The sequence below is a fragment of the Gopherus flavomarginatus genome, chromosome 9 (assembly GCF_025201925.1).
Source record: "Gopherus flavomarginatus isolate rGopFla2 chromosome 9, rGopFla2.mat.asm, whole genome shotgun sequence".
Taxonomy (NCBI): Eukaryota; Metazoa; Chordata; order Testudines; family Testudinidae; genus Gopherus; species Gopherus flavomarginatus.
The window spans coordinates 50,564,476-50,587,877 of NC_066625.1; the positions used below are offsets into that span (position 1 = coordinate 50,564,476).

Consider the following 23,402-nt stretch of genomic DNA (forward strand, 5'->3'; position numbering starts at 1 on the left):
AGGAAATCGAAAGAGGCTAGATGTGTGAATACTACTTGAAGGCATTGTTAATGGGGTTGCTCTACTTTATTGATTTAAAGAACAGTAGATAAATATTTTCTTTTGCCCTAAAGAGGCCCCAACTCTTGAATATTTATTGAAAGCTAAGGGTGTGGGTGGGTGTATTTTTAACTATTCATTTATTTAGGAAGTTTTAACATTTGTATAGACCCTTACCATGTAAATATTAGAGACAATACAATAATCATTACAATGGCGAACTTGTGTTTAGAGAAACATTATACAGTAGTACAATCAGAGCTCTCTTTAACAGAATGTTACTATGTTAGAGTGAAAACAATGAGAAGTCCGTGTGGCACCTTAGACTAACAAATTTATTTGGGCATAAACTTTCATGGGCTAGAACCCACTTCATCAGATGCATGAAGTGAAAAAATGCAGGAGCAGGTATAAAGACATGAAAGGATGGGGGTTGCTTTACCAAGTGTGAGGTTTAGATTTAAGTTTAGGTTTTGTAATGACACAACCACTCCCAGTCTTTATTCAGGCCTAATCTGATGGTGTCCAGTTTGCAAATTAATTCCAGTTCTGCAGCTTCACGATGGAGTCTGTTTTTGAAGGGTTTTTTTGTTGAAGAATTGCCACTTTTAGGTCTGTTGTTGAGTGACCAGAGAGACTGAAGTGCTCTCCTATTGGTTTTTGAATGTTATGATTCCTGAGGGCAGATTTGTGTCCATTTATTCTTTTGCATAGAGAATGTCCAGTATCAATTTGCAAACTTAATTTTCCCAATACTAATTTCTCCCTACTGTTACTCACACCTTCTTGTCAACTGTCTGTAATGGGTCACTCTCTTACCACTTCAAAAGTTATTTTTCCTCCCTTGGTATCCTGCTGTTAATTGATTTATCTTGTTAGACTGACTTCACACTTGGTAAAGCAACCCCCATCCTTTCATATATTTATACTTGCTCCTATATTTTTCACTTCATGCATCTGATGAAGTGGGTTCTAGCCCACAAAAGCTTATGCCCAAATAAATATGCTAGTCTCTAAGGTGTCATAAGGGCTCCTTGTTGTTTTTGCTGATATAGACTGACATGGCTACCACTCTGAAACATGTTAGAGTGAGCATCTTTAACCATGATATTGTCATTTCTAATGATTTTATTAAATCAAGTGAAATCTCTGATTACACATTTAACAAACCAGTCATATCAATTGAATGTTAATATTCAAAAAAGTTGGACAGGATGCAAGTGTGTGTCTGCATGCACATGTGTGTATAAATAATAAATATATGCACACATTCGGCTAGTCCAATTCCCTTGGCTTTTATGTTTTTGGCACAGACCAGCAGAAATTCTCGGTCATATGTCTTAGCTGACACCATGGCTGCCAAAGAATGATTGTTTAGCTAAGTGCTAACATTGCATTTGAATTATCCTACTGTACAATTGGTTGAAATTACAGAACTTAACATATGTCTGACCCATTATTTTACTGCATAGAAATGCTTGTAATTTATATAGGAAAATAATTATGGTCTGTGTGCACAAATCTTTGGTTTTTTTGTAAAAATGCGTGTTTAATATGTGGTGGTGACTGTGTTGGCATACAAGTTTGTTAAAATGGATAACATACTATGTTTCTTCTGGCTGCTCTCTCACTTTGATATTTTACTGTAAATTTTACATTCTGTACAATTTCCAAGGGTCTGAAAGCTTTTCTCGGGGCTGTCTGAAAAGGGAATTTATGTATTTGGAGAGCATATAAATTTGCTTTATTGTCAAGGGAATGGATATCTAAAATATTAACCAGATTAATTCACTACTTCTTTTAAAAGTAAGTTTTAAAACACTAGCTGTTCTTCAATATCTGTATGCATACTTGGGCTAGAACATTATTACTTGTCTTACTGAACCTAGCTAGAATACTATAAAAGAATTACCTGTTTGTTTATGGCAGCACATCAGGATGAAGAATAGAAATACTTAAAAATAAGTTGATACATAACACTTTTCAACTTCAAAGCATTTTCCAAACCTTTATTTATTAAGATTCACTTTCACAACTCCCCAGAGAGGTAAGTAGAACTATGTATTATGTTCATTTTATGAGTAGTGGAACTGAAGCACAGAGCTTAAGGCTTTGTCTTCACAGGGAAGTTAGCACAAAATACTAGAAGACTTTTGAAGGGCTTGTCTACATGGCAAGTCAGGATGTGAGTGTATAGCACACCAGCTTGCTGCACAGCAATGTCCTGTGAGGACCCTGCTACAGCTCAGTGCAAGTCCCAGAGTAGAAGAGGTGCCCTCAAGTATGTTCTTACCCCCTGTTAGCTAACTTGGATTAAAACAGCAATGAAGACATGGCAGCTCGGCTTTTAGCTTTAGTTAAAGCCTATATGGGTACTTGGTTGAACTGAAGTTGATAACACAAATTAAAAGTCGAGTTGCTTTGTTAGCTAACCCTAATTAAGACCACACTTTTGTTTGCAGTGTAGACATACTTTAGGCTTCCATCCCTCCCTCACCTGTTCATGTCTCTGCCTAACTGTCCTGAAAATTTAACTTCTTGCTGGGCTGCAAAGACCTGAACATCCACCTCGGCTCGGATTGAGCCTATTGTGCTGCTTTTGTAGTTGGGGATTTGGAGTGCCTCATGCAGGAGGCTGCAGAAGAAAGCAATCACCTACTTAGAAGTACAGCTTTAGTGTAGCATGAAATAAGGATAAAAATACTGCTTTACTCACACTGCCATATGAAGACACATGCGGCCACCAGTAGGGAACAAAATATTCTGGGATATTACTGAAATCAGGGCAAAACCCCAGTTTCAGTAAAACCAGCTGGGCATTCCCTATAAACCAAAACTTCTGGTCAACCTAATCAGAGTCCTTCTAAAATCCCCTGCAGTTCTCTCCTACATTTACCACTGGGGGTCTAATTTATTGTATTTGAAACAAATACAAACCTTATGGATAAGCTGTGTAGTTTTGTTGATTAGAAAAGCTACACCTTCATTCCCAGTGGTAGACGTCATTTGCTGGTATCTCCCATCATCTGGCCTGAGTCAGCAGACCAGTGAAAAGGGGAAGAGAAGAGAATATTCATATCCTAATAGGTAGGTTTATGCTGTATATTGCACTGGCTTCTATTTTGGACCTTCTCAGTCACTAGTATCAAATACATAATCTTTGTCCCTCCAGTGCTTTTCAAATCCCTTATTGGAAGGACTTAGATCAGATCTTTGATCCATTTTTAGTAAATGTACAATGAATTATTCTGTACAAAAAAAAAAAAGTAAGGGTTGGCTTCTCTTGCTTGCTGGCAGTTAGAATTTGTAGTTTGCCGTCCCTGACCTAAGTCTTGAGTTGCTGTAAGCTCTGTCCTCCTTCTGTAGGAGTTCTGCTTTTTATCAGTTTTAGTATGAGTCACTTGGTCTTATTGTGTATTCCTCATTTCCTGTGTTCCTGATTCTATACCTTTTAGCTGTTTTACCATTGCTGATACGATTATCACCTTTTTTGTTCTGCAAGTATCAAATCTGTCTTTTATTAATGAGGTCATAGATTTTCCTTCTGGTATCAGCTATAGCATTAAAGCTTTCAGATAGCTCTTATTGATTTCTCTTTACCTTTTAACATATGTTAGGCTTTGTATGAGTCCAGGGTTGCCTGGGGGGGCAAGTGGGGCAATTTGCCCCGGGCTCCACAGGGGCCCCCATGAGAGTTTTTCGGGGCCCCTGGAGCGGAGTCCTTCACTCGCTCTTGGGGCCCCGGAAAACTCTCACGGGGCCCGGGCACCCGGAGCTTCCTCCGCTCCGGGTCTTCGGCGGCAATTCAGCCGTGGGGGTTGTGTGCAAAATTTAGGTTTTATTTGTAAAATCTAGCCTTGTGTTACTGTACTAGTCATTTTCTACATATTCATGTGTCGTGTTTATGTTGCTTTTTCGTTTCTTTATTGAAAATTGAACTTAAAAATAAGATAAAGGCTAGACTTGCATGCAAAAGTTCATATTCTTCTTCGAGTGATTGCTAATGTGTATTCCACAGTAGGTGTGCGTGCTCACCACGCACCGGTGCCGGAAGTTTTCCCCGTAGCAGTACCCGTACTGGGGAGCACCGCGGCGACTCCCATATCTGATCTTGATGGGATAGGCATCGTCGTTCTCATTCCAGTTCCTGCTCAACTAGACGTTTCGCTCAAGATTCTCTTGCGATGCCTCAGCACTGGAGATTCCGCCGCCGGCATGGGTACTGAAGCAGCTCTTCAGGCAGGTACCATTCCTTGACTTCGAGGTCCTGGTCCCGAGGAAGGCACCTCTGCTCATACCGTTCCCATGAGACCGTGTGCTCAGCGGTGACCTCAGGCCTCGGCGCCCAGCTGCCCATCCTCGGCCCGCGCGGGACAGCTACCGTCACCAGGCCCTCAGACAGGTCAGTGGCAAGGGGCCCCATGGCAGGGACAGTGGTGCCAGTGGGCACCGTGGCCACAAATGCCCGCCCTGACGAGGGCCCGCTTGGTCACCGGAGCGTCTCAGGCTCCATCAACCTCATCCAGCCGCCTAAGAGACAGATCGGCAGGCTGCAAGTCGGTGGAGCCGCACCCAGACTCTGATCTGGGTCTCGACCCCGCCCCTGGTACCAACTGAGGCCTACAGGTCTGTTCCAGCTCTTTCCCCAGCACCGGACAACACCATAATGGCGCCTCTGCCACCAATCCCTCAGGAGGATTTTAAGACACACCAAGACCTGCTAAAGTGAGTGGCATCCAGCCTTCAGTTGCAGGCTGAGGAAATGGAGGGCCCCTCCGATTCCCTCTTTAACGTGTTGTCTCCCTCAGCACCAGGCCGTGTGGCTCTGCCCCTGCACCAGGGTGTAGCCAGCTTTTCCAACACCCTGTGGCAAACTCCTGTCTCCTTGGTGCCAATCTCCAAGAAGGCTGAAAAGAAGTACTTTGTGCCCACCAAGGACCATGAGTATCTATATTCCCACCCAGAACCTAATTCGCTTGTGGTAGAGTCGGTAAACCACAGAGAGCGTCAGGGCCAACCTGCACCTACTCCCAGGAATAAGGACACCAGACGATTGGACTCCTTTGGTAGAAAGATTTATTCCTCGGCAAGCTTCCAGCTCAGGGTAGCTAACCACCAGGCCTTACTGAGCAGATATGACTTTAACGTGTGGGAGTCTCTGCCTAAGTTTGACCTCTCCTCCCAGACCAGGACAGGAAGGACTTTAAGGCACTAGTAGAAGAGGGAGCGGCGAAGGTGAAAGCGGCCTTGCAAGCGGCGTCAGACGCAGCTGACACAGCAGCCCACTCGATGGTTTCGGCATCTCCATGCGCAGGGCATTGTGACTCCTGTCTGGACTGTCGACGGAGGCCCAATCCTTTATGCAGGACCTCCCATTTGATAGGAGGGCGGTCTTCACGGACCAGACAGATGTTAGTCTGCATGGGATGAAGGATTCCGGCACCACCCTGCAGACTTTGGGCCTCTGTGTCCTTCCAGCTAAGGACAAGGCCAAAACGCAACCGTTGGCTCAACCTGCAAGGAGCAGACACGAGCCCCCGTATAAGAGACAGAGAGACCAAAAACTCTGATCTCAGAGGCAGTCCCACTCCACTCCGCCGCCTGGGCTCTTTAAGGACAAGAGGCAGGGAAAGAGATGGTTTTGACTATTTGCTCAGGGGCACTGGGCCTGTTCCCAGGGAGAACCCCTAATTAATAAAATTTGTGTTCTGCAACCGTTTGTCTGTCTTCCACATGGCGTGGTCCCGTATCACATTGGACCAGTGGGTCTACAGCACCATTTCCAAGGGCCACAGGTTGCAGTTCACCTGACCCCTCCAAACCACCTGCCCTCCCCTGTGGGCCCTGGGGACCAAGCGCATGCCCACCTTCTAGGGCAGGAGGTGGAACGTCTACTACAGCTGGGGGTGGTGGAAAGAGTACTAGTTGAACTCCAGGGCAAGGGTTTCTACTCCTGGCACTTCCTGATCCCGAAGGCCAAAGGTGGCCTCAGGCCCATCCTGGACCTGCGGAGCCTAAACCATTTTCTAGCTCGCTCCAAGTTCCGCATGGTATCCTTGGCCTCTATTATCCCCTCCCTGGACCCGGGGGACTGGTATGCGGCCCTGGACCTTCAGGATGCGTACTTCCACATCCATATTTTTGAGGGGCACAGGCGCTTCCTCCATTTCCTAGTGGGAATAGACCACTACTAGTTTGCGGTCATCCCATTTGGCTATCTGTGGCACCCAGGGTTTTCACGAAGTGTATGGCTGTGGTAGTTGCTTACATCAGGCGGGAGGGGGTACAGATCTTTCCATATCTGGATGACCAGTTTCTCAAGGCTGACTCTCATTCCGAGGTACAGACCCATGTGGAGCTGCTCCTGTCAACAGGTGCCAGTCTCAGCCTAGTGGTGAAAGAGACCAAATCAACCTTAGTTCCAGTTCAGCACATAGAGTTCATTGGGGTGCTGGTGGACTCCTCGAGGGTCACAGCCTCTCTCCCCCTGGATAGGTTTGAGAGGTCTCATTGCCTCGGTCACGGCTTTCCCGGTGACAATGGCAAGGGCATGCCTTCGAATTCTAGGTCACATGGCGGCATGTACGTACATGGTCTGCCATGCATGGCTCCGAATGAGGCCCTTCCAACTCTGGCTAGCCTCCCAATTCTCCCAGGCCCTGGACAGGCTAGACAAGATCCTCATGGTTCTGTCCCCTATTCTGGCTTCCCTTCAATGGTGGTCTTACCCAAGCAACATGCTGCAAGGAGTTCCCTTTTGGGAGGCCAATCCATCTATGGACATGGTGACCAATGCGTCGGACCTGGTTTGGGGAGTCCACATGGAACGTGCAAACCCAAAGGACATGGTTGATCCCAGACTTGTCCCTTCACATAAATGTCAAGGAGCTCAGGGCAGTACGGTTGGCGTGCGTGGCCTTCCACGTGCACCTTCGCGGCAGGGTGGTTAGGGTCCTCACTGACAACACCACAGCCATGTACTACATCAACAGGCAAGGCGGGACTCGCTCCCTAGCCCTCTGCTGGGAAGCCTGGAGCCTATGGGAGTTCTGTATAGCTCATGGTATCTCCCTCAGATCTCCTCAGCAGAGTTTTCTCCCCCCAGTATGAGTGGTCTCTCCACTCGGAGGTCGCTCATTGGCTCTTCTGAGAGTGGGGAGTTCCCCAGATTGACCTCTTTGCAACCTGCCAGAACAAACGTTGCCCCCGGTTCTGCTCCAGGGGAGGACTGGGGAGGGGAGCGATATCCGATGCGTTTCTCCTGCAGTGTTTGGGCCAGCTTCTTTACGCTTTCCTGCCGTTCCCCCTTATCAGCAAAGTCCTGCAGAAAGTAAAAGCAGACAAAGTGAAAATCATTCTCATAGCCCCAGTGTGAGCCTGCCAACACTGGTATGGGACCTTCCTCTGCCTCTTGGCGGCCCCTCTGAGGATGTTGCCACTCTGCCCGGACCTCCTCTCCCAGCATGGGGGCCACCACCTCCATCCCAATCTAGCCGCGCTCCACCTGACAGCGTGGTTGCTCCGTGGCTAGACGAGGAGGAGGGCAGACGTTCAGAGCAGGTAAGGTGGGTACTCCTGGAAAGTAGGAAACCGTCCACATGCCTGGACCATGCTGGCGAAGTGGTCCAGGTTCTCCAAGTGGGTGAATGAGCGGGGAGTCTTCCCTTCCTCCGTGCCTCTCCAGCTTGGTAGTCTCCTGGACTACCTCCTGTCCCTTAGGATCCAGGGACTGGCATCCGCCTCCATCAGGGTACACCTGGTGGCCATATCGGCCTTCCACCCACCAGTGCAAGGGTACTTGGTCTTTTCCCACTCTATGACCTCCCATTTCCTGAGGGGCCTTGACCGTTCATTCCCATACGCTAGACCCCCTGTGCCACAGTAGGACTTGAACCTAGTTTTGTCCCGACTCATGGGTCCTCCCTTTGAGCCCCTGGCCACATGTTCATGGTTTCACCTCTCATGAAAGGTAGCCTTCCTTGTAGCGATCACGTTGGCCTGACATGTCTCAGAGCTCAGGGCCTTGACCTCGGAGCCCCCCTATACGGTCTTCCACAGGGACAAAGTCCAGCTCTGCCCACACCCAGCGTTCATTCCGAAGGTGGGCTCCGCCTTCCATATGGAACAGAGCATCTCTATTCCTGTGCTGTGCCCTAAGCCCCATTCCTCCAACGAGGAACGCTGTCTCCATACGCTTGATGTACGTAGAGCACTGGCCTTTTATCTGGATCGGACCAAGACGTTCCGGAAATCTTCGCAACTTTTTGTTGCCTTGGCTGAGTGGGTGAAAGGGCAACCTGTCTCCACCCAGCGTCTTTCCCGCTGGATCACCTCGTGCATACGCACGTGCTATGATCTGGCAGGGGTTCCCCCACCACCAATTGTCCGGGCATACTCTACGAGGGCTCAGGCCTCATCAGGTGCCTGTGTAGCCCATGTCCCTATCCTAGACATTTGTAGAGCGGCCTCTTGGGCCTCTGTTCACACGTTTACTTTGCATTATGCAATCTTCTCCCAGTCTAGGGATGACACTGGGTTTGGCAGGGTGGTACTCCATCCTGGCCTATCATGAACTCCTACCCACCTCCAGCAGGTATGGCTTGGAATCACCTACTGTGGAATACACATGAGCAATCACTTGAAGAAGAAAGGACAGTTACCTGTTCCGTAACTGGCGTTCTTTGAGATTTGTTGCTCACGTCTATTCCACACGCCGCCCTCCTTCTCCTCTGTCGGAGTTGTCCGGCAAGAAGGAACCAAGGGTGGGGGGGGAGTGCGCGGTCCCCCTTATAGCACGATATACAGGCGCCACTCCAGGGTTTGCCGCAGTGCTCCCCCAGTACAGATACTGCTAAAAGAAAAACTTCCAGCACCAGTGCGCGTGGCGAGCACACACACCTACTGTGGAATAGACATAAGCAACATATCTTGAAGAACGCCAGTTACGGAACAGGTAACTGTTCTTTATTTCTGTGCATGCTTTCTGCATGGCAACCTTATGCTGAAATAAAGACTGCAGCTAGCAAACTTGAAACAGGAACTTCAGAAGTTTTAAGAGGTACAAATTATTTGAATTTGTATTTCATTATTTAAATATTGTATTGCAAACTGAATTTTCAGTTCATCTGTTTAAAAATGCAGTACGTATATGTATATAAAGGAACATGCAAAGTGAAGTCCATACAAGGAAATGTTAAGCATATTCCAGTGATGCTGAGGGCGCTTCCCGAGCCATAGGTCCTTACATCAGGGAACAAAATCAAACTAACTAGAAAGTCTTTCATTATACCTGCTATCAGTGTTGCACTCATCACAGAGAGGACTGAGAGATTTTTGTTTTCGCACACGAATACATTCATATTAGAAGAACTGTTTTTTAGTCAACAGAAGAAAAGTTATTTGATTGTTTACTCAGTAAATACACATTTGGGGTTGGGATATTTGACAAACTCTGTCCTTGATAGGATGATACAACTCATGTGGACCCCTCTGGAGTACTTTTTTTGGGGAAAAAACAATAGTATATATGTAGAAGTGCTGGTTTAATAAATAGAAAATATTTTTTTAACCATTCTGAGTCGCTGCAGTAAGGCTACATTCCCCTTTTTGGACCAGAAAACAGGGAAGTGGTTGTGAAACTCACAGGTGGTGTTTCAGATATTTGGTCAAATCCAAGACTAACTTAGGCAGAACTGCATTTCTTTTGGGAGTGGCTTAACGTGGTGATGCATTTACATCCCAAAAGAGCATTTTCGTTAGCGATTTCGAACATGAACTGGTTGACTGAAGAGCTCTGCTCTAGTCTCCCTTGCATGACATTGTAAAAGTAAAGGACTGTTTTAAAATTTGAGTGTCTTGGCTCGGCTATAGAATTTCTCACACAAAAAACAGTTTGGAGCCAATTTTAAAACTATAAACAGCATGCATGCTGAAGCATCACAGAAAGTGAGAGCCAGCAATCTGTGGCTATATTGTTTGATCCATTTGATGATGTGTTAGAAGAGATCTGAGAAAATTTGTCTTGTCCGGTGCGGCAATCACTGTAGCATACTGCATTGCTCATTCTGTGTGCTCAACTTGATGTCTCTATTGACTTTGTTAAAAAGGAGAATTTTTGGATATTAACTTTACATTGTTGTTTCTTTCCTTTACAAGTTGGAGATTCATGGGGTGCTCAGAGTAGGGAGGTATGACTGATCACTGGAGCCCTTAATAGCAATGCAAGATCAAAAGAGAATATTTTAAATAGATTTTTTTTCATTTATAGCTGGAATAGCTATAATAAGTATTTTATTGACAGTCCAGCTAGGGTAAATTAACAGGCATTAGAAATAAGGAAATGATGATCATGCTTAAATGTTCCATATTAAATTATTTTTGGAAGGCAACTTGAAGGATCCATTTGTATTTAATGTTAATTGGACTCGCACAACAGTGGTTTAATTTAATCCAAAGGATTTTGACATGCTGCTCATGAGAGAGTGAGTGCAACTGGAGCTGGCAATTTACGATGAATTCTTTCCTTTAAAAATTCTTGCCATTCTTTAACACATACACTCCTGTGTGCATGCGTGCATGTGTCCTGTGGGCGCGCGTGGTTACTTTACATGAAAATAAGAGACTTATCACCTATTTAAAGAACTTGCGTGAAATATTTCACATTGTAGCCCTAAAAGCATGCATCACACTAGAATCTTTCCTTACTTAAACAGGAGGAAGTGCAAGTGGCTACTAGAAGATTGGTCTTATATTTGAAACACTGACTTTTGTCTCATGTTTCTGTTCTTATTTACATATGCATAATATATGTAAAACATTTTTTATTTAAGCTGTTATGTTTATTACACAGAATATTCAAAATATGTTGTATTAAGGTGTCTGTACATGTAAAACAGTAAATAAAAATATAGTCCATCATATAATCTACTGTTAAGCTGTAGTAAACGTTCCAGGACTGTGTATATAGGTATACTTGATGGAGAACAAAAGGACTGCTATATCTGAGTAGAACAATGGCAGGAAGATTTGTAATCCTCTAGGAGGAGTGAATGTATGTGTGTTTAGTCATTCTGTCTGTTGTTGTTTGGTCCAGAGACTGCAAATTTCAGTCCTTTGGTCAAACTATTGTTTCACATGAATATTTGGCCAAATGATTAAAACTTTCAGGCATTTGGTCAAATTACTGAAAATATCATAACAGATCGAGGCATGTAATCTATTTGGTAATGTTGGAATTGGGGGGAGGAGGAATGATAGCAGGGAAGTTGGAATGCCAAGCGAGACGGAGACATGGGATGGCAGAGGAAAGGAATTGGAGAGATGGACTAGGGATAACCACGGATTTTGTTTAATGTTCTTTCAAAAAAATGATTTGCAGTGCAATGAGATGACTTTATTTACACAACCACTAATTTAGTTCATTGGAATCTAAGGCCATTTCCACACTACCATTTGCGGCATGATTGGCTCTAAATATGGTTTTATATCTGTGCATAACAATTGTATCTACCCTGATATTTTAGTGTTCTTCCACCATGGCAGCTAGGGAAGAAGCATTTTACCACTGTATCATTTGACCCTGCTGGGATCTGGTCAGACCACAGTGGTGTAAAAAAAACTTGTGGTCAATCTGTTCCATTACCCACTGCTGCTGGCGCTGCTGGAGCTGCACTGGTGCTAGAGTAATGATGGGAGAATTTCCTAAAATTCTACGTGTGGATCAGAGCAGTAAGATTGATATTTGGTTAGTAACTACGACAGGTGGTGGTGTATTTTTTCCCCTGCCAGAGGCTGAGGCTTAGACTTGGTCCATGGTTCTTATTCTTTTTGTTGTGTGACCAGAGCCCTCTTCCTGTAATGGTTTAACCGGGCTGTCTTCTTTCCATCTGTCTTGGTAATAGGTCATTCCAGTGTGCAATTCACCATGAACTGCTGGTGCTGCTCTCTTTCCATGTCATACATGCACTTTTATCCCCTGCTAAAGTGCAATGGGGATAAGTGTTTTTGTTTGTTTTTCCATTTATTTTATTTAAAAAAAAAAAGCATCAGAAGAGTTGCACAGAATGACCTATCATAATCACATAGCAAAAATGTTAAATTGCTTTTCTTGTATATACTTTCTGATCTGTTGGGTCATGCAGGTTTGATATTATAGAGAGTTGCTCTGTGGCATTGCCTAAGTGAGTCCTTTCCCCTCGCTTATTGTGGTGCATTACTTATTTATAAACCCCTCCAGTGTGTGTATTACTTTGAAATGTTCACAGTTGGAGTGTAACCATTTACAAAATTAACTCAGGGCGTCCAAATAAGCACATCCCTTTGGTTTACCCTTCATGGTGCAAGTAATTTTTTCCATTGGGTGAAAGCTTTTAAGTCTTAGATCCAGTGGAGTAGGTTGGAACTGTATTCAGATTTCCCCTAAGAGGTGATAATTCATTTAGCTGTAAGTAAAAGCCAGATGAGCACATTATTATTTAGACCAAAAAGTGTGCTATCAGCTCAGTGTGGGATGGAGTACTACAAACAGGAGGGAATTTAATGTCTCTGTCCAAAAGAAAATACACTGAAGTATTTCCTTCTAGTAAATCAGAACTAACCTAGTACCTAAAATTATGTATTGTCTCCTTGATTTATGTACAGCCCTCATCGTGGAATAATATTAATAGTTACAGCAGTGATTACAGATCGTTATACTCAATAGATTTCATTCTGTTTGTATGCTTTCTATCATGAATGATGTTCTCATAGTACATTAATTGATCGGATTTTTCTAAGCAGCATACTTTGTTTTGTTTTACAGACTTTGTCCATTGGAGTACTTGATATCTTTGGGTTTGAAGATTATGAAAATAACAGCTTTGAACAATTCTGCATTAACTTTGCTAATGAACGCTTACAGCACTACTTTAACCAACACATCTTTAAACTAGAGCAGGTAGGTCTGAATATTCACTGCATGCTGCAAATGACAATTTGCATAGACATATTATACCTTAATGACTTGGAGTTTTTCAATTACAGTGTAATTTTTTTATGTATGAATTTGTGCTTTAATGGATTTAGTCATATTTGAAATCTAAGATGTATTTTTTACTAGTGATTATCTAAAAAAGCCATCACGCCCTAGATCTCTTATGTCAAATGACTCCTCCATCCTGGGCCAGCTCTGAACTTAGAAGCACACACAGTTCATGTGAGGATCCTGAAGGCCTCAACTGTTGTACATTTGTCTTCATGTGTGCGCTCTGAGGTTCCCCAAATAAGAAGTCACTCTCTTGCCTTTATGTGGACTCTCTGCCATGCTATCTAGATGCCACATTTATTCAAAGTTCACACTCTCCCTTCCTCCAGTGTCTTTACTGCTTTCCAGTGAGGGAAGGGTTTCTCTCACTTGTGTTTTTAAGGCAAAGCATAGGCAGCCATTACATTGCCATTATTACAGGAGGGCTTGTACAAACCACTTGGTCATGTGTTGTGTCCAAAAGGTGTCAAGACTCTGGCTCATTCTAATTTCTGATGATCAAGGGCCTGCAGCCAAGAATGTTCAGACTCTGGAGAGTTTTGTTGTGACTGATCCAGAGCTGTCAAGGTGCGTCTTGGAGGAAAAATGGTTCTTTAAGATATCTTGGCCCTAATCCACTGAGGACTTTAAAAATTAGGGGAAAAAACCCCCAAGAAACAGTTTTGTTACTGAATGAGGAGCCATAAAACTCAGAGACCCAATATGTTGTGTTCTTGTATGACTGTATTGTGTGGTAGGTAGGCTCCATAACAAGTTGCAGGATGTCTCCTGCAATCCTAGGTAAATCATGCTGCATTAGAAGTGGCAAAGTGTGGACCACTGTTCCTACATCCACATTTGATAGAAAAGGGTATAGCCTCCTAGCTAGCCAAGGGTGGAAAAAGACATTTCCGATCACCTGTTGTTTGGTATCCAGCAGCCCTACACAGGCTGAACAGATCAAGAACAGATTTTTTTAAGAGCGAGTTATTTCAAGTTGTGAAATGAACAGTTCACGAGCAGAGTCTTGAATTTATGGCCAATAGGAAGAACACTCTCTATATGTGATTTTGCACAGATTTTAGCTAAACCAGAGTCAATGCAAAATTCAGTACATGGGGACATTATGTAGATCTTTGAGTCTTTCGAAGGGACTTCAGGTCCCTAAACTTATTAATGAATTATTATGCTAACACCTATATTGCTAGATAGTATGTTCATCAATGGCATTTAATCAAATATAATGAAAGCTCATTACATAACTTTAAAATATTAATTTTTCTATGCATGCAGGTCTGCAGGTCCTCACTATGATTGAAATCCTGACTGTTGAGATTTAATGGGAGTTTTGCCTTTGACTTCAGTGGAGCCAGGTTTTTGTCCAGTGTGCCTTCAGCATACTTGCTGCTTTGAGGACAGAACCAAACCTGTGCATACCAGACAGAGCAGACAAGTTTAATTCTGTGCCTCTGCAGCACCACAAGAGGCCCTGAAATGCCAGACAAGCCTGGCGAAAAGGGAAAGGCACAAATTGGCTTCTCTTGCTTGTGCCCCAAGAAGAGGACACTTAAGATAAGCTATGTAGCACTGAATAATTTGAAACACTTCTGAGGCAGTTTGGTTCAAGTTCTACATCTTCCTCTGGACCCTCTTGTCCTTGCTGAAGGGGCTTTTTGCTGAAGGATACCCTAGAATTGATACCTCATTGAGGTGAAATTTCAAGGCAGCCTCTGTAGCCCTGAAAGCCACAGCAGCTTCTGCCTGTTTCACAAGAGAGATCCTAGATGTGGTCATCACACTGGGAATTCCTACATTTTGCTATGTGGCTTGCAACACCTCAATATTCCTCCCTCTGCCCCTGATATATGCAGGGGTTCTGATTGTTGCACTCAGACAGGAAGGGGTGCTCTTGAAACCCTTCCTGGGTTAGCTTCTGAGCAATGCCCTATTAGTTCGCTACCATCCATCTGCCAAGGGAAGGGGGGCTTTTAAAGCATGCTTTTCTGAATCAGTAAGATGGGCAATTTCAGAGGTCTACAAGTCCAAATGCCTTGTACCCCTTTGCAAGTTTAGGACTCACTGTCTGAGAGCAGAAAGATCCTATGCAAGATCTCGTAGCAAAAGATTTGCAGGATGGCTACATGGTCATCAGTTCATGTCTTCAAAAATTCAACAAGCATCAGTGGATGCTGCATTCTGCTGAAAGGTTCCTGCAAGCAGTCGCTCCTCAGTGAGGAGAGACTGACTATAAATGTTGTATGTAGACAGGATTAACTTTTCCTTTTGCCCTCCCTGAAGCCACACTACTTAAAATAATCCTACTTTAGACTCTGTGGACCTGACTGCACAGAAAAATGGAAACATGTTTTTATACTTAGCTGAGAATTTTTTTCCATCTAGGAGGAAAGTCCACAAATCCAATTCACCCTTGGGGAATTAGTTTCCAGATTATGGATTAAGATTGGGCAGATGTGTATATTGGAAGATGTGATAATATTTGCATGATCTGTAGTAGGACATTTGTCAGGAAGGTATTCGTAGCCTCACAGTTATTTGATTCCTTTTATGCTGCAACACAAGTAGTCTTGGCTGTGATAATTATCTCAATATGGAAGATTCTTTGTGGCGTAGCAGAGGGCACTCCCCTCTGCCTCTGATAGATGAGTTGGTTCTATCGTCATAGCATGATGCAGGTGGAAAATCCGGGGCAATGGGATATGCTTGGGTGTTTGGACCATTGCTAGGGTATTTAGAGCTTCCTATGAGAAGAAAGGACATTTTCCGGTAAGCAGTGAGAAATTTTCTTGTAATTGTTTCAGAATCCCATGTGTGAGAATGCTATTTAACAGTGACATATTATGGCCATTTGCTGCACCTTTTTCTTCAGTGCCATGCCTGCTACATTCCACAATGTGATACAACTCTGATTTTTACAGAATACTTTCATGGCAGCAAATACACTTGAGTGAGAGTCCAGCACAAAAGTGATATGATATTTAGCCTTACAGCGTTATGTGGTGATGTCCTGTGTGACCCATCACAAAATGTAGATTATCTAGTGGGAATCTGTTTTTTTTATATAATCCCTTGTTCCACCTAAAGAAAATGCTGCTTCCAACTGTTCGTAGCCAACCTCTCCTGATAGAGATTGCAGGTATATCCTCTCTTATAACTACAGTTTTCATTGTGCTGTATATCAAGAGAGTCTGTTTGAGACTGAATCAGATTCAAAAATCTTCTCACTAATGGGCTCTCAACTTTGAGCCAAATAAAAATAAGTATAAATGGGAAGAATGCCAGTCAGGATATTGCTGACAGTAAAGTAAGGGAATGGGTCAGAAAGGGTTAAGTGATAGATTTCTGCCTTGGACAAAGACTTTCTAGTTGATTCCTTGCTTGGTGTATTTTATTTATTTTTAAACCAACTGTTCCAAATCACTGAAGAAGATTTAGCTCGTGATGATTCACGATAGCCTTGAAGTATGCGTTACCAGACGATAAGCATGAGTGAAATATACTAACCAGGCTGTAAAACACAGGCACATAAATCCTGCTATAGCTGGGTTACCAAAAGCTTTAGATTCAGAGCTATAATGACCTTATTTCTGGCAGCATGCCCTTGCCCAGGAATTGGAACATAAACTAAGACTATGCTATCATTCAGGAGGAGACTTTTTCCTCCCATCTCCCCAATTATTTCAGCCAGAGTGATTCTCATCCTACCACCAAGCAGGCAGGACACAGCCTCCGCCATTGCATCCACTAATCTCTTTCAGTAATTAGTTCTCTTGGAATGTGCTGTTCACCCATCTGACCAGAATTTTCTCCTCCTCATGTGACTAAACATGTTAAACTCCATGTTCTGCCTTTGTCCTGTTCAAATGGGCTCCTCTCCATGACAGATAAGCATATTGCTGCTGTGCCACTGAGCTGGCACTGAGGGTATTTCTACACTAGGAAAAGTGGTTGCTCTGTGTTATAGCTTACTGTTGGTAGCACTGGTACCATTGCACCAGTGTATAAAATAATTACAATTTTTTTAGTATAAATACGGTCTGAGAAAGAGTCTGCTGCTAATAATAAAACCATTGTATGACTTTATTTGGCTTAGAGATTTTTAAAAATTATTTATTCTTTTTTACACCCTGATCAAAAATCTTTCTTCTTGTGTGACTCACGTGACAACGAATACTGTGAGTAAGGAGCGTTCAAAGCAGTTCATTTCTTTTTTTATATTACAACTTTCAGGTATTCTTTCTTTGGCTGAAAGGATCATGATATATCTATCTGTTCTCAGATGAGTGTGTGGTGGTGGTGGTAGGGTTAAGTTTGAATATAGGTTCTGCAATTTCCATTTAAAAAATGTATTGCCCTCCAGTTCACATCTCATTTTGTACACTGGTAACATTGAAATTTGGCAAATAAACAATGTTCATTCTGGAGAGCATGTACTTATCACTCTTTAAAAGACTGATTGAATAAATAGGGTCTGAGATTGCAAAATCAGTTTTCAACGTGGTCACTAGCCATGAGCTAAGATATTTAGTAAAGACTAGTGAAACCCTGTTATAATATAAAACACATTGTTGCTGATGAGCTTTACGTGGTGTTTTGCCCTCAAGCTGCTGCTGGGTCAGTTGGCATGAGGAGAGATTACAAAAATCTCACTGAAATATCTGCAGTAACGTGAAAAAACAAAACAAAAACACACTGCTTTAACCTCAGCAACAGGAGTGAGTCATGCCTGTGAGAGGAAAAAAGGTGGATCCCGCAATTACAGTTCTTCAAAATTGTTGTTCCATGCTTTATTGAGCATGGTGTCTGATAATCTTGGCTAATAGCCATTGATGGACGTAGTCTTCAGAAATTTATCTAATTCTTGTTTGAACCCAATTACACTTTTGACCTTCACAACATTCCCTAGCAATGAGTTCCACAGGTTGACTCTGCGTTGTGTGAAGAAGTACTTCCTCATGTTTGTTTCAGGGCCCCCATGAGAATATCTGAGGCTTCCCCCTAGCCCTGTCTCCACCTTCCTCCGGCACCTCAGCGTGCCATGTCCAGGAGCGGCCCTGGACAGCGCTGCAGCAGTGTGGCTCCAGCGGGACCTGAGCTTCTCCCGCTCAGAGCTATGTGGTAAGGGGGTGGGGCTGCAAGCTCCGGTGGGCCGAGTGGCGGGAGCTCAGGTCCCGCTGGAGCCATGCCACTGCAGCACTGTCCAGGGCTGCTCCTGGACGTGGATCGCTGAGGCTCTGGGGTGGGGGGAAGTGGGGGTAAGCGGCATGGTAAGGGATTGAGGGGGGGTTGGATAAGGGGCAGGGAGTCCCAGGGACACTCAGGGGACAGGGAGCGGTGGGGCAGAGGTTCTGGAGGGGGCAGTCGGGATGGAAATGGGGGGTTGGATTGTGAGTGTTCCGGGGGTCTGTCAGGACTCGGCGGGGGATGGGTAGGGGTAGCGGTTGGGGCAGTCAGGTGACAGGAAGCAGGGGGTTGTGGTGGGGGGTGGGGTCCCAGGGTTGTGGTTGGGGGGCAGGTGTCGGGGGTGGCGGTCGGGGGACAAGGAGCAGGATGGGTCAGGGATTCTCAGGGGGGTCAGTTGGGGAGCAGAAAGTGGGTGGGGGTCAGATAGGGGGCAGGGCTTTCCCTGCCTGGCCCTTCATACAATTTTGGAACCTCGATATGGCCCTCGCGCCAAAAAGTTTGCCCACGCCTGCCCTAATGTCTCAAAATAAAAAGTGCCTTTGAGTTTTAATTTAATCGCATGATATGATCTATTTAGAAAGCCCACGTTCATTTGCAGCATGTGTCCCCACTACTGCCGTGCTGCCTTACCACGGTCCTCCCTTCCCCTCCGACTACTATTCTAGAAAACTCTTTGACCTATATAAGCAGCCGTGTCAGGCATGCCCAGCACAGTGTCTACAGTGTTTGTAATCTTTGTCACGTGTACTCTACTGAAATAGCATAACAAGCCTGTGGCTTTACGTTTTAATTCAATCATATGATACCCATTTAATTTTAAATATGGATTGGTTAATTGTTAAGATAAGGAAAGGAGCAGACAAGCTGTTCATGTGAAAGAGCCTTTTTGAAACTAGCATATGTGAAAAACAAACTAAGAACTACAATGTCCAACAGCGCCTCGACTCACTCACGATTTTGTACATTGAACAAGAATTGGCTTAGTCAGTTCATTACAATGACGTGATTGAGGAATTTAAATCCATAACACCTGGTGAGTGACGTCTCATTCTCTGGGGCAGAAAGATGAAGAAACCTTAATCTGTTTTGGTCAATTTGGGTTAGCTCATTATCTGGTTAAAGATAAAGATCATGAAAATTGACTGTATCTTTGTATACGCCTGGTTATCACTACAGCAAAAATTTGGTATTTTGTGTCTCATTTTTTAAGTAAAGTTTAGTTGTTAATTTAAAAAATTAAGTTTAGTTACATTTTAATTTCTTTAGTTTGTTGGATTAATAAAAATAATGTCCTTTATGATTGAGTATTCAATAAATGTTCACCTTTAAAATAAATAAATAAAATTCCCTGGGTGCGCACTCTAATGAAATGTGCTGTGCATGCCTATCTGGGCAATGCTTCTTGGTGTTGCCAAAGCATAACAAAGTGATATAAAGTAAAATTTAGAGCACACATTTTGCAAGATATTCTCCCTCCTGTGTACGATTGGTGTGACAGGTACTTCAACAACTATCTTAATTTCTGTCGCAGTTCAAATTGTTCCGCAACACACCAGGTACATAAGGAATTTTTCAGTTAACTACCTGTGAAGGTTTGGATCACAGAAACCTCCTCGGAGCCGTCACCTAATGTGCCCAGACTACTTCTAGCCCTGCTTTCCCTGCCGTCTGCCCCAACAAAGATCCAGGGTCTGAATTACTTGCCCCAGAGCTGCAGTTTTACTTGAAAGCGGCTAACTGCAGTTTCCTGTTTTTAACACTCAGATGCCCACCTCCCAATGGGGTCTAAACCCAAATAAATCCGTTGTACCTTGTATAAAGCTTGTACAGGGTAAACTCATAAATTGTTCGCCCTCTATAACACTGATAGAGAGAGATGCACAGCTGTTTGCTCCCCCAGGTATTAATACATACTCTGAGTTAATTAAGTGGTTCCAAGGAGTAACAGACAGAACAAAGTAAGTCACCAAGTAAAATAAAATAAAATTCGCAAATCTATGTCTAATCAAACTGAATACAGATAAGATCCTCACCAGTTCCAGAATGCTCCCTTTTACAGACTAATCTCCTTTTAGCCTGGGACCTGGTCTACACTATGAGTTTATCTCGAATTTAGCAGCGTTAAATTAAATTAACCCTGCACCCGTCCACACAACAAAGCCCTTTACTTCGATATAAAGGGCTCTTAAAATCGATTTCTGTACTGCTCCCCGACGAGGGGAGTAGTGCTGAGATTGACATTGTCATTTCGAATTAGGGTTAGTGTGGCCACAATTTGATGGTATTGGCCTCTGGGAGCTATCCCACAGTGCACCATTGTGACCACTCTGGACAGCAATCTGAACTCGGATGCACTGGCCAGGTAGACAGGAAAATCCCCGCGAACTTTTGAATTTTATTTCCTGTTTGCCCAGCATGGAGCGCTGATCAGCACAGGTGACCATGGAGTCCTAGAATCAAAAAAGAGCTCCAGCATGGACCATATGGGAGATACTGAACCTGATCTCTGTATGGGGAGATGAATCTGTTCTATCAGAACTCCGTTCCAATAGACGAAATGCCAAAACATTTGAAAAAATCTCCAAGGCCATGATGGACAGAGACCACAACAGGGACTCAACACAGTGCTGCGTGAAACTTGAGGACCCGAGACAAGCATACCAGAAAGCCAAAGAATCAAATGGACGCTCACGGCGGGAGGGGCGACTGATGACTGTAGCTATCCCACAGTTCCTGCACTCTCCGAAAACCATTTGAATTCTGGGCTGAGCTCCCAAAGCCTGAAGGGTCAAAAACATTGTCACAGTTTGTTCAGGCTATATGTCGTCAGCCTGTCCTGTCCGCTGCCACCCCTCCACCCCCCGGTGAAAGCAAAGGGAAAAAAATCGTTTCTCGCCTTTTTTCAATGTCACTGTATGTGTACTGGATGCTGCTGGCAGATGTGGTGCTGCAGCGCTACACAGCAGCATCCCCTTGCCTTGCCTTGCAGACGGTACAGTAGGACTGGTATCCGTCGTCGTCGTCCCGTGGGTGCTTCTGGCTGGCCTCGGTGAGGTCGGCCGGGGGCGCCTGGGCAAAAATGGGAAGGACTCCAGGTCATTCTCTTCTTTAAGCTTTGTCTAATGGAGATTCAATCCTGCTTGGAATTATCATGGCCGCTGGAGGCTTCTGCCTCAGGCTGCTCTCCCAGTCAGCAGCACCACGTGGTCGCGCCTACCCCAGCCTACTCCTTGCTACCAGGGCTCACAATCAGATACGTAGACCTCTACATTTTGCTGCATATAAAAAAATTAAGCTGCTGTTTAGATCTGTCCCCCAACATACATATCCTGGGACATTTTGTATTTTACCAGTGTCAACCAAAGATCCACATACAAATGGAAATTCAGTCCTGCCTGTGCTGCTTTCCTAGTGCTTATCACAGATTCCCATTTTCAGCTGTAGGCTGAGCAAGTGCAGAATGGTGGTTCACTCTACTTCACTTTAAGCCAACCGCCCTCCCCTCCCCCCTTTGATCTCTGCTTGCAGAGGCAATAAAGTCAGTGTTGTTTCTTATTCCTGCATTCTTTATTACTTCATCACACAATTGGGGGGATAACTGCCACGGTAGCCCAGGAGAGAGGGGGAGGAGGGAAGCAACGGGTGGGGTTGTTGCAGGGGCACCCCCTAGAGTGGCATGCAGCTCATCATTTCTGCAGAATCTCTGGGGCTCTGACCCTGAGCGGCCGTTTGCCTCTCTGGTTCTTTGGTAGGCTTGCCTGATATTCTAGGCAGGACTGACTCTTCATTAGACAAAACTTAAAGAAGAGAATGACCAGGGGAATCATTCCCATTTTTGTCCAGGATCCCCTGACTGACCTCACCGACGCCGGCCAGAAGCACCCATGACAGCAGCAGATGGTACAGTATGGCTGGTAACTGTCTTTGCTAACTTCCAAAGGCAAGGGGATGCTGCTGTGTAGCGCTTCAGTACCGCGTCTGTCCGCAGCATCCAGTAGACATGCGGTGACAGTGAAAAAAGACTGAACGGGCTCCATGGTTGCTGTGCTATGGCGTCTGCCTGGGAAATCCAGGGAAAAGGGTGTGAAATGATTGTCTGCCGTTGCTTTCACGCAGGGAGGATTGACTGACAACATTTACCCATAACCACCCGCAACAAATTTTTGGCCCATCAGGCATTGGGATCTCAACCCAGAATTCCAATGGGTGGGGGAGACTGCGGGAACTATGGAATAGTTATGGGATAGCTACCCACAGTGCAACGCTCCAGGTGTTGACCCTAGCCTCGGTACATGGACGCATACCACCAAATTAATGTGCTTAGTGTGGCCGTGTGCACTTGACTTTATACAATCTGTTTCCAAAAATCGATTTCAGGAAAATCTAAATAATCCCGTAGTGTAGACATACCCTGGGTCCAGCAATCACTTATACCCCTTGCACACTGTCCTTTGTTCCAGTTTCTTTCAAGTATCCTGGGGAATAGGGAGGCTCTCTCTTTAGCCAGCTGAAGACCACCATGGAGGAGTCTCCCAGGGGGTTAAATAGACTTTTTTCTTGTGGGTGGAGACCCTCTCCTCACTCCTATGCACAGTCCAGCTCCAAGATGGAGTTTAGCAATTACCTGGGCAAGTCACATGTCCATGCATGACTCTCAGTTTTTACAGGTAACATCCATTGTTTACATGCTACCTTGAACATCCTCAAGTAGACTTCTTATGTGGATTGGAGCATTCCAAGATTCATTGTCCTTTAAGTGTCTCTTGATTATGTACTTAACTTCAACATTCCTTTCTCCAGGAACTGACCAAATGCTTTACTAAGGTTATTTAGAAATCAAGCCAGTACACAGCCAATATTTATAACATAGAATACAAAAATAATATGTGCGTGCAGATAGGATTAATAGATTCAGTAGATCATAACCTTTATATAGCTATGTTACATAGCATATGTAGCATAGATAGATTCAGTAGATCATATTCTAGTTATGTTATATTCCCATAAAGCATTATGTGGTACAGTGTCACACCAGCTAACAAAATGAAAGATACCAAGGGAATGAATTTGTTTGCAGGTATCATCACATAGTCAATGATCGTAGGGGTCAGAAAAATGAAATGTACATATTTCAGGATTTGGGAAGAGAAAGCAGAAGAAA

At 44.2% G+C, this 23,402-nt stretch overlaps 1 protein-coding gene across 6 annotated transcripts in view; it reads left to right on the forward strand.

Annotated features, from left to right (window-relative positions):
* Positions 1–23,402, forward strand: part of MYO9A (myosin IXA) — a 566,016-nt gene that overhangs the window by 397,127 nt on the left and 145,487 nt on the right. For all 6 annotated transcript variants that reach the window (XM_050968015.1, XM_050968016.1, XM_050968017.1 and 3 more), the window contains one exon: positions 12,839–12,973. In XM_050968015.1, the coding sequence (XP_050823972.1) occupies positions 12,839–12,973 (135 nt within the window). The remainder of the gene's footprint in view (positions 1–12,838; positions 12,974–23,402) is intronic.